General features: G+C 33.8%; 2 protein-coding genes across 4 annotated transcripts in view; one reads left to right on the forward strand and one right to left on the reverse strand.

The window, feature by feature from the left end:
- Window positions 1-3,971, forward strand: part of LOC106869976 (uncharacterized) — a 12,885-nt gene extending 8,914 nt beyond the window's left edge. Inside the window, exon 2 of the mRNA XM_089350962.1 lies at window positions 3,835-3,971. Within this exon, the coding sequence (XP_089207088.1) occupies window positions 3,835-3,971 (137 nt within the window). The remainder of the gene's footprint in view (window positions 1-3,834) is intronic.
- LOC106869980 (palmitoyltransferase ZDHHC4) overlaps window positions 3,946-12,726 on the reverse strand; it is a 40,730-nt gene continuing 31,949 nt past the window's right edge. For all 3 annotated transcript variants that reach the window (XM_014915928.3, XM_089350960.1, XM_089350961.1), the window contains 4 exons: window positions 12,395-12,468; window positions 8,788-9,092; window positions 6,302-6,546; window positions 3,946-4,283 (listed from right to left, as the gene is read on the reverse strand). In XM_014915928.3, the coding sequence (XP_014771414.1) occupies window positions 3,954-4,283; window positions 6,302-6,546; window positions 8,788-9,092; window positions 12,395-12,468 (954 nt within the window). In that variant the 3' untranslated portion in view covers window positions 3,946-3,953. The remainder of the gene's footprint in view (window positions 4,284-6,301; window positions 6,547-8,787; window positions 9,093-12,394; window positions 12,469-12,726) is intronic.

The following is a 12,726-nucleotide window of genomic DNA, read 5'->3' on the forward strand; positions in this document are numbered from 1 at the left end:
TGCCGAAATTCTTCAAGTGTAGAAGATCCAGGTTTCATGATGATAACACCATTGTGTGGGTTTGGCAAAAAGTGAATTATAATCCAAGTAATAAGAAGACAAAGAAAATTCTTTAACACATCTTTCATGATTCACTACAATTGTTTCTGCACCAACTCTGCTTGCAACACCAGTTTACACAAAAATTGTGGCACAGTGTGAAGACATGCCTTTGATGAAATGCCACTCTAATGTCGAAAACCATAAACATTACATCTATTTTCACCTTGAATTTTTGCGTAAACTGGTATTGCAAGCAGAATTGGTACAGAAACAATCCTAGTGAATCATTAAAGATGTGTTGAAGAATTTCTTTGTCTTCTTATTATTTGGATTATATATATATGTGTGTATGTATATATAAATATACATACATACATACATACATACATACATACATATATATTGATGGAAAGGACAACAAAAGAAAGAAAGAGACCTCGATATTACGTAAATAGAGGAATTTATCTGTAAAAATATGTGACACTTATTCAGTAGCCATGATAAAATTCCGACAGGAATTTTCAATGGCTGGATAACTGAAGAGATGGCATGGGTTCCCACCCCGGCATCCGAAACTCAGAGTTTTATCATGGCTACCAAATAAGTGTCACATTTTTATATATATATATATATAGCAATAAGAAAATGGAGGAGAATATGCAGTATCCATCGACTTGCAGACAGTGTATTCCATTGAATTAATTTGTTTATTTTGTAACTAAAATGACAAAAACCACAATATACAGATGCTTATGGTATACCATGTCATATTAACAATTAAGGTTACAAATATAAAGTACATTTAGCAATTGGAGAATATACAGAAACTTACAGCTGTTTCGGCCTAGCGTTGGCATGCCCCATTCTATCTCTATAGCTCCTGTGTGCCGGAATAATTAGCATATGAAAATGATGTAATGGGGGTACATGCATGATTCGCTAGGCCTCTTCAGAGATTCACAAAATTCAATACAAATATAAAATAAAAAATGAAAATATAAAAATATAAGGCACATAAAAAGCCTACAAACAGTATATAAGACCATATAAATAGTTTTAAACACTACAATACACATACCTGTGTCTGTGTACATAACCAACCCCCTTTTACCCGCACCCACTTAATACACTTGGTATAACACTAGTGTAACAATAATTGGGTACCCTCCCAGCAGTATATTGGATAGATACTATCCCTTAGTGGGTTGAATCCTCAACCCCTAACTCTCTTGCATTATATATATATATATATCTGATGACATAGATAGTTAGGGTAAAATCTCAGCTGTTACCTCTTGAAGAACATCTGCTTATTCCATTATTAGAATCCAGTATTTATTTGCTGTAGTTATAGTATAGATGCCAAATACAAATTGAAATTTCTGGAAATATTGTTTGCAAAATTATTGCATAACAAAACAGGAAGTTGGAAAATTTTGGGGTATTTTTTATTTACCATTACATATGTTTCATTTATTATTAGGTATTACAAAATCTTACATGTTAGATAACATGTAAAAAAAAACTTGTAAAAGATTTCCTATTAGAAACTATTCAGACTGGATGAAGCATTTATATATAGTTAGTAATCAGGAGTAGTATAAGTAGTTGGGAGAAAGAGAGCAAAATAAATAAAAAAAAGGGAAGAGTTTTATACACACTCATATATACACACACACACACACAATTATACACATATATAAGTACATATATATATACACACATAGATATATATGCACACAAACATTTATACATTTACATACCCACAGACATATACATACATAGAAACACATATATATTTATAAAGATATATACACACACACACACATATATAGATTCACGAATATATATGTTTACATACATGCATCATCCCATGCTTACTTTGCTCTCTCTTCTTTCCTCCAACTACGTGTATTATTTCTGATTACTAACTATACATAAATGCTTCATCCAAATGTAAATTTTGTATTATTCAATTTTCATTCTGAAGAATTTCTAATAGGAAAATCTTTTACATATCTGTCTAACGTAAAACTTTGTTAATACCTTTTAGCAAATGAAACACATGTAATGGAGAATGAATAATACCAAAATAGTTCTAACTACTTCTTTTGCTATACAATAACTCTGCAAAAAATATTTGCAACTTCTTCTTGTGTTATATATATATATATATATATATATGTATATATATATATCATCATCATCATTTAACGTCCACTTTCCATGCTAGAATGAGTTGGACGATTTGACTGAGGACTGGTGAACCAGATGGCTGCACCAGGCTCCAATCTGATCTGGATGCCCTTCCTAACGCCAACCACTCTGAGAGTGTAGTGGGTGCTTTTACGCGCCACCAGCACAAGGGCCAGTCAGGCGGTACTGGCAAACGGCCACGCTCAAGTGGTGTTTTTTACATGCCACCTACATGGGAGCCAGTCCAGCGGCACTGGCAACGACCTCGCTCAAATGTTTTTTCATGTGCCAGTAAGGCGACGCTGGTAACGATCACGTTCGAATGGTGCTTTTTACGTGCCACCAGCACGGAAGCCAGTCAGCTACTCTGTCAGCAATCACGCTCGGATGGTACTCTTAGCACTCCACTGGCACGGGTGCCAGTCATCGAATATGCGAATTTTATTCCCTCCAGAATAATATCAATGTTTTCTTTGAAACCTGTCAGAAGTGTAAAGATTTGAACAACACGTTTGACTCCATTTCTTAATTTATATATATATATATATATATATATATATATATATTAAAACAAAAAGTATCCACGAAAGCTATATAGCCTTGTGGACAGCTTATCAGACTCTATACAAAGACAAAATTTAACTTTATACCTCGCAGATTTGAAGAAATGCTAGGATAACAAGGTTTAGCAGCTAACGTATAAGAACATTAATGAGTTCGGGTTATCTCCCCTGGATCCCCAGCCGATAAAACTTTTAGTTTTGTAATAGCCTAACCATATACCCTAATCTCTAGAGTACACAAACTCATACTTCATCACTTCTTACCTCTGCCCTCTTTTGCCCATAAAACTACATTCAGCACAACACTTGTGCTGTTCCACTTCCATTCTATGCTGTTTTTTGTTTTGCCTACTTTCTATATGACTTTCTGTTCCAAATGAAGGAGCATTGTCTGAAATGTTGTCTCTACTTCACAGCGTAATTATACTCCTGTTACTCAGTCAGGAGATAAAGCAGTGTCCAAGACCATTTTTGAGGACGTCTCAGAATGGTGGAATGGAGGAAGTAGACTCAAACCAGATACCTGGCCTGAATGCCTATAAGAGAGTGAACTCAGCTAAAGGCACCTAAAGCAATGGCTTTAAACTGAATAATGTATTAAGTTTACCACCTAAATAGACACCAGAAATATTTCATCTCAGAAAGTAAGAGCCAGAACAAATGCATACCAATCAATGTTCTAACAACTCCACCAGTCCATTGCTTTAGACTGATACTTCATTTATTGACTCTATAGATAGATGAAAGGTAAAGTTGAACTCAGAACACAAGAAGACACAATATAAACTACGAGTCATTTCCTTGTGACTTTTTGGGCACTGTATCCTGAAGAAAGGATGAAATGGGTAAAGCTGTAATGCTTTGATTATAGGTTGGCTCAGTCAGTGCATTCTGGTGTTATACAGCAACATAAAACTTTAAAAGTGCACATAATTGTTTATTCTCATTTGCTAGTTTCACACACACACATACACAATACCTGAAATATATACAATAGAGAATTAATTCCTGTGTATTTTCTTATTTCAAGTAGGTGGCATAAAAGATGATCTCTATTCCACCAAAGAATCTACATCAGACCTGGGTTTAACTGGAGTGAATGACCATATGCAATTCCATATTCTAAGGAAAAGAAAAAACTTGATTACCATTTCATTTAAATTTATTTAAAATTTTCTTGTGTCTATCAATATAATATCTTGGAAAGCAGACTTGTGCAATGTTCTTTAAAATACCAATATCATATGGTCTTGAATTTATACACTGTTTTTTCTTTGGAAGTTTGGTTACTTTTGAAGAATCACAATCATTTTGATGACAGTTTTCAGAAATTTGGAATGTCCCAAGTTTGTGTCGCTCATTATTGGTCTGATTAGTAAACATTAAATAAATATGATACAGTGTAAAGCCAGCAATCAGGAGAGAGAGAACAGACAGTGAAGCCATTAGAAAAATAATCCTTGGAAACTGCATGAAGAGATGCTGTCAAAAAAACAAAAAACAACTGATTCAATAATTATAAAATATTCTTGCTTCATTTTCTACAATATTTGTTATGGCTACAGTTGATTATTAGACAAAATAAAATACTCCAAATTTTAATCTAAATGCAATAAAATTCATAACACTGAGAAATCAAGTTTCAAAACAGCTACATTAATGTCAAGGAAATATTCTAAAAGTTAACCTTATTTCTCTTACAAGATCAAGAATATATGGAGGGTACAGTGTAACTTCCCAGCAAATCCCAGTAACTTCTGCTATGTCTGCAAGGGAGTGTGTGGTCTAGCATTGTCATGATGAAAAACAATGCCCTTATGATTAGCAAGTGCTGGATGCTTCTAGTGGTCAATCACCACATTTAATTTGTCCAGCTGCTCACAGTACACATTCAAATTCATGATCCTGTCCATGGGAAGAAATTGAAAGCATAATTTTCTTCAAGTAAAGTCCTGCTTTGGAGGTTATTTGTGATGATTCATCTCACTTCCTCTATGATTTCTTGCACATTACATCATTATAGACAATCCATTTCTCATTCAATGTTACCATTCTCTTCCAAAGGATTGTTTATTTACATTTCTGCTATGAGTTACAGATGGAAATCCATTGGGTGAGGTTAGCCTCACTCAACATTGAGCTGCTGGCATAACCAAGTTGATTCAGATGGTTTTTCAACACTTGATTTGGATATTTGGGGAATATCTGAATCATTCTGGTCATATAATGAGAGTTGGTATCACTGTTCAACTCAAATGGCCAGCCAGAGAGAGGCACACCTTGCACAGCAAAATTTCCCAGTTGAAAAACTCGAAACCACTTCTGGTACACAAGTTCCGTAACAGCATTTCCCTGTACACAACAAATATCTTTCTACAGGTTTCTGCTACTTACTTGCCTTTTTGTAAATAGAAAATTATGAGTTGTCAATAATGTTCATATTATTTCTTCATTTTCATGGTGTTTGCAAGCACACAAAAAGTGCTCATTGCCAGTTCACATCAAACTATGTTGAAGTGTCAAGTATCTAACAAGTGCATATGTGCAAGGAACAGACTGAAGTTAGCTACTTATTAGAGTGCTTGAAGTTTAGAGTAAAAAAAAAAGGGCTTTTTGGCCAACCCAATAAAATTCATTTTGCCACAAGATACAAAAGCTTATTCAATATTATGAATTTTATTGATGTTTCTGCTAACACACACCCTCAATAGTTTCCTTAGATTAGACACCAATGTTTTACTTTGTTATAAATTTTATATGACTGATAATGAAATTAAATGATATAAAGAACAAGAGAATTGCAAATGTTTTGAAAGGTAATGAAGATTGTCATTATTATAAATCTATACTATAAATTGCAGTGTTCTTGATTGCTTGATTGATTGAGTGTCGGCAGATTCACTCGAGAACGGTGCAGTGGAATCGCTGTTTTTTTTTTTTTTTTTCGAAAATTTTAATCAGAGGCACAGAAAAAAAATAATTTCAATTTTTTGTGCATTAAAAAGCCAAAGCTGTTAGACGCTGGCGTACAGCGATCGATATATATGCAGTGAATGTTTTCTCCATTTGCGTGCAATAAGGCTTAGGGCAAGCGAGTGTAACATCGAAATAACTTGAAAAGAATGCATGTGGGAATGCCGTTATAATGAATGCTCATTTAAATGTATTTTGCATGGAGTTGATGTACTTTTTAACAGGAGAGGAGTGCCTGCAGGCTGGTTCTTCTCAAGTTTATGCATTTTCAGGTTCAATGTGTTTCAAATAAGTACTGACAATTGAAGGTGATTGCAAAGACAAAGAACTGCCTGTTTTTTTTTAACAGTGAGAACATTGGACAAAATATGTTATTGACATTAATAGTTTGTACCTCAGCTAATTACTGTTGAGAACTGCATAATCCATGTGTCATGTTAGAGATCTAAAAGGCATTTTCGAATTTCATTATTTTCTTTAATCCAGGCAACGCTGGATATTTCTGCTAGTATTAAATAAAATCTTACCTGTACTAATGCAGAAAGTGAAACTGGAATCATTTTCCCATCAGATTCCATTATCATGGCATGAACCATTCCTGAGAAGTGAGCTATGGCTATAATAGAACGTAGTGCCATATAGAAGCCATTCAGACACATCATAATAAGGGTCAACAAGAAAGCAATGAAATAATGATTATTTAGGGCTCCAATGCAGTTGTTGGTCCAGACACAATGATGGTCAAAGCGATGAACACATCGATTACAAATGCCTAAAAACAATGAAAATATAGATATGAAAATTTCAGCAACAAATATATTGATTTCAAATTTGGCACAAGGCCAGCAAGTTTAGAAGAGGGAATAAGTCGATTACCTCAACCCCAGTACTCAACTGGTACTTATTTTATCAACCCAAAAAAGATGAAAGGCAAAATTGACCTCAGAAGAATTTGAACTCAGAACATAAAGACAGACAAATTACCCAGTGTGCTAATGATTCTACCAGCTCACTTCCTTAAACACACACACACACACATTAAAATAACTTCTCATGCAGCTACAATTACAATTCACCAACAAACAACAAGCACATGTTTTATACCATCTCAATGAGATTTCTTACTTTAGCATGAAACCATAGATATAATCAGGTGAAATGTGAGATTGTGATATCTATGCTATTTTTAAGAATTTTAATAGTGCAAATGGAAATTAGTCACAAATAGGAATAAAATTAAGGTATCTAATAATTAAACTACATTTCCAAGCACTATGAAAAATTCTTGGTCTAAAATTCTTAGAGACAACAGTGTATGAAGGAACACTGATATGGAGCAAAAACCAATTATCATTTCCTCATAGATTGCAGAAGTTTCTTGTAACTTTCTCCTTCAAACAAATTAAAACTACTTCAGAAAAGGCTTAGTTGACTAATTGGACACAAAGTACAAATTCTTAATGAACAATTTCTTCATTAAAAAAATATGATTAATCCTGGCATTGCATTTGATTGAAATAGTCATGCTTTTCCCTCATGCACAATAATGATGGAAACTTCTTTTGGACAACTAATATTTTCCTTTCACATTGGCAATCATTTCATCAGTGGACAATGTAAATGATCATTGTAAGTGGAGGTAACTTTTAACTGATCTTGAAAACATTTTATTTACTGATAAACAACAATATTCAAGCAGTTATCATCAAAAGAAATATTAACATTTGGAGGATTTCTGTTCAACTTTTACCACTTTACTCAAAAACTTTTGATGCCAACATGTTGTTTCTCTTTTTTGTTAAATTTTATGAAAAAGGTAAGACATATTTGTGCCTTTAAATATACTTTTCTCAATACCAATATAAGGTTTGTAGAGATGGCTTGTTCCTGGAGAAGCTTAATCCTTTTATTTTATATGTCTCAATGTATAAACTTGTAAATATCTAAAAGAAATAGTTTCATTTTCATGCAACTTCATCACAACTAAATCAATAGTAACCTAAAATGATTCAGAAGAGTCAGTGCTTAAGTCTGATTTCACAGTGTTTAGTTGATGCAACATAAATTTCCCTTCTGGATAGAACACTAGGCTATTTCAATTAACATTCCAATATAAATTTGGTACCTGTTCCTGTCAGCTATCTGAATTGAAAAATGCCTGTAATGAAATATAAATCAAGACTTCAGTCATTTTACTTCTAATTAAGATAGGATTAGTTTCCAGTAGCAAGTAGGTTCAATGTTATTACATAACTAACTTTACTTGTTGAACAACTGACCAGAAAATATCCATCTCAACTACAGCTTTACAACAGATAATAATAAACTATCACTAGTTTTGCTAATGATGGCTGTAATCTCTGTAAGGGTGATAAACAATTCTAAACTTCCCCTATACTTCAATATATTTTTAAATGACTTAGAGGGGGAAATGATACTGCCTATTGTCTCCAAATAAGAAAAGAAAAAATACATTAGATATAAATACAAAATATCATTCCTTAAATTTAAAGAAACTGGTTGTTCTGACATCAGTCAATTCAATTAAGAACATAAAGTGAGATATATTGGTGTGCTGTGAGAAGAAATGTCTAACATTTGGAGAAAGATCTATCTCCAGGGAATGGAAGTAACTAGAAAAACAATTTTTTTCATAAAGTTAAAATAATTCTCTTTCCTGAATTTACTAATTAGGGAAGTAACATCATATCCAATGAAATCTTATGAAAATAGCTAATATTCATTCTATTCACAAGTTGTACTGGGAAGTTATGCATAAAACTAATCAAATAGTTGATATATATATATATATATATATATGTATGACACATAGTCAGTCAAAGATACATCTGCTTTATTTTAACATTAGTCCATTTTATAACAGGTTAAAAAGATCATAAAACTAAATACAATGAAATAAATATCATTAGACAAAATAAGTATCAAATATCAATAGATAACACCAAAAAAATGAATTAATAAATCATTGAAAAACAAAATCAAAAACACTTACTACAATGTTTTGACCGGGCTGGTTTAACAAAATTGCAAGTCTTACAAACAGTTTTCTTCTTATAGAGGACACCATCAAAGGCATAAATCGAAATGAAGAGAGCATGGTTGTTTTGGGTGATTTCTCCAGGGTCTGCATTACATAACTTGTAGAAAGCCAAGAGGTTAAGAAAAAGCAATAACATGGGAACAAATACATGGTTGTCATCGTGGTAAATACCATACAATATTGGGAAGATATCAATGACAACAATGGCATGACCACATAGAACCAAGGTACCAAAGACAATCTGCATTGTTGGATTTCTGGAAAGAAAAGTAAAATAAGTTTCTTTTAGAAATGTAAATTTGTTTAAAATAATAAAATTAATTTATATATAATTTCTTTCTAATTCTATAAAAAATATATATACATGAGGCTGTGCAGTAAGGCGTTTGCTTCTCAACTGCATGGTGCTGGGTTCAATCCCACTGCATAGCACTTTAGGCCAGTGTCTTTAATTATGGTCCCATACTGAGAAAAGCCTTGTGAGTGGATTTGGTATACAGAAACTGAAATAAGCTGATTGCATGCATACATACATATATACATACATACATACATATATATATTGTATAAATGATCACGATGGGTAAAGCCAAAACAATGCGAATTAATGTAGACTTACCTTGTATTCAATATTTCAGGGTTATAAACCCCATTTTCAAGAAATTGACAAATGTTGCCGGTGTGAGCATGTGTGGAGTGAACATGCGCAGAAACCAGCTAGTTTCCTGTAACTCCCTTCTATTGTTGATCTTGGGTTTTTTTTGGTGTATGAGGATAGCCTCAGAGATTCTAAGGTTGCCTCTATTCCACTGTGTTGCCTCGATGTGCACTGTGAATTCCCAGGTCTGGCATTTCAGTAGATATTTCTTCATGGAAGTGTCTACCTGCATGTGTTCCTTAATGCATACATGCAGTTTTCTTGTCATGCTTCCAATGTAGGATGTGCCACATTTGCCACAGATGATCTCATATATGACATAGGTCTTCTGGCACAATTCAGGGTCAGTTCGATAATGTGAACTCCTCAGAGTAGTGAGAGGTGTTGTTCTTGGACAGAGCTTTTCTCAGGGAAGGGTCAGTGTGCACTATCTGTATGTCGAGTCCTTCTCTGCGAACTGTGTGTTGTATCGCTGCAGTAGTTCTGTCGTCAAAAGTGTTGTAGCTTTAGGAAGCATGTGCTGGACTTGGGAGTATGATGGTTCTTCTGGGGTTTATTGACCTTGATGTTCTTCAGGTGCCGTTGTTTAGCTAAAGATGGTGGGTACCCATTCAGAGTTAGGTCTCTGAGGAACTGTTTGGTGTTGACAGCTTTGTCAGTCACGTTGCTGCAATTGTTGTTTATACGTGCAATCTTGTTTCTCATGTATGCGTCTTTGGCTCTGGTGGGCAAGGTTGATTGGCAGTGGATGAAAAGTTTCTAATAGTGGCTTTCCTATAGAATTTGGTAAATATGGAGCATTCCTCTGTGATCTTGAGTTGAAAGTATGCATTAAGGAACACATGCAGGCAGACACTTCCATGAAGAAATATCTACATAAACGCCAGACCCAGGAGTTCACAGTGCACATCAAGGCAACACAGCAGAACAGGGGCAACCTTAGAATCTCTGAGGCCATCCTCATACGCCAAAAGAAACCCAATTTCAACAATAGAAGGGAGTTACAGGAAGCTAGCTGGTTGCTACCGCAACACTCTTCTGCACATGTCCACTCCACACATGCTCACATATATGCACATTGGCAACATTCATCAATTTCTTGAAAATGGGGTTATAACCCCAAAATATTGAATACAAGGTAAGTCTAGATTAATTCACATATTTGTTTTTTTTTTTGTGATTTACTTTGCATTTACTTCGCATTGTTTTGGCTTAACTCATGATCTTTTATACAATGTATTCTACACAATGCTTCATAGTAATTATTCCATTATAATCTATACACACACACACACACACACACACACATATATATATACACATACATACATATATATAAATATGTATGTGTATTTGTGTTTTTCTCCTACCACCTCTTTACAACTGGTGTGTGTTTATTTGGTTTGTTTATGTCTCATAACTTAGTAGTTCGGCAAAAGAGACCAATAGAATAAGTACCAAGGTTAAAAGAAAAAATTAAGTGCTGGGGTCGATTTGTTAGACAAAACCCTTCAAGGTGATGCCCCAGCTTGGCCACAGAGCAATGACTGAAAGAAGTAAAAGATAAAGATATATATTCAATCTACTCAGCTAAGCAAACATGGCAGTATGGTTAAGAAGTAGTTTCACAACTTCACCATTCCTGATAGAATCCTTTTGTGCAACTCTTGAACAAGAATTTTGTCCCAGCCTTGTGCAGCCTTGAAGGATATACTCAATCCATCACCTAGATGAACACCATCACATGGATCTTGAGTGTCTTTAGTAGACTCCACTCTATTGCAAGAATTCAAGCAGGTTTTGAGACTGAGAATAACTTTTGCTGGTCAGTCCCAGAAGCTCTAAAATGACTATTGGTGTTATTCTTCCTCATCTTGCTAAGGTATTAAAAAGTAAAAGAAAAGGAAAAAGCAGCACACTGCTATTTTCACAACTAGTTTGGAATAGAAAGGTGAGCAAATTACAAGACTTGAAGTCAGTCATTATTCAATCATCATTCCAAGTTGCCAAAAGAGACCCTCACATATGTACAGGAAAAAATTTTCTCTTCTTTAAATTTTCTCTTCTTTCACCTCATCATCATTTTTCCTATGCTTCCATGAGTTGCATAGTATCTTGTCATTTATAGCACTTTGTTAACTTCTTTGTGAGGTCCAGCCTCTTGGGATCAACTTTCACCTCTTCTTCCCAAGTCTTTCTTGGCCTTCTTTCACAATGTCCTTCAGATGGATTACTCGGCACATTTTTAAAGTCAATTTCCATCTTCCATCAGCATCACAAGCCTGTACCAGCATATTCTCCCTAGCATGCTACATCTGACTTCTTTTATACGACCTTACTTTTCTCTTAGCCTATCTGTGCTTTGTTATTCATACATATTAATATAGTATGTAAGTTTTTTTAAAGATATATATATCCTGTACTTAAACTTGGTTTTTATGTGTCCTACTGAAAGAGTAAAATATATTTTTAGAATTTTAAATCTATATTTTCTCTTTGGAAAGAATTGTCAAATTAATTAACATATTTGCTAATTGAAGACTGATTTTTTTTTATACTGTTTCACAAAATCTGATAAAGAGGTAAGGACAAGTTTTCCTTAAGAATGAGTTAATCCTACACATTTTGATAAAAACAGCTAAATATTAGAATTGAAAAGGTTTGGAAATTCTACAGTTTATGGAATAGTAACTCAGTAAGTGATTGATACAAATGAATTTGTTTTGAACAAAATGTTGATTTTTGATTATCACTAGCTGATTAACATCTGGAGTAGGAGTGAACCTAAATATTGTTTTATGAATATGCCCACTCCAATCAAATATGACAGTCTAATAATAAACAATGATGACTGTGCATATCAAATAAGTATATTTAAACATATGAAGTTATCATACCTACCTTTGGAAGTATACATAGTGAAAGATTTTTGAACTCCAATCTACAACTGATTTGGGGATGAAGAAGAGCAAACCCTAAAAAATAAAGTTTTAATAAGAATACATTATTTCTGTCTGTTCCAAATTTGATGATGTTAGCAGAGAGTAACTGAAACCATACTTCACATATAGAACTGGCAGATGAACGAAAATAGCTCAGTACTACGAAAGCCTTCGTACAATCTCAAAAATTGATGACAGAAACATCACCATCATAGTTGATGATTTTAATAGTTACATTGGGGAATATGGTGTACATATATATCATAATCATGACACAAGAAATAGAGTTTC

The sequence above is a fragment of the Octopus bimaculoides genome, chromosome 4 (genome assembly GCF_046866305.1).
Source record: "Octopus bimaculoides isolate indiv1 chromosome 4, ASM4686630v1, whole genome shotgun sequence".
NCBI lineage: Eukaryota > Metazoa > Mollusca > Cephalopoda > Octopoda > Octopodidae > Octopus > Octopus bimaculoides.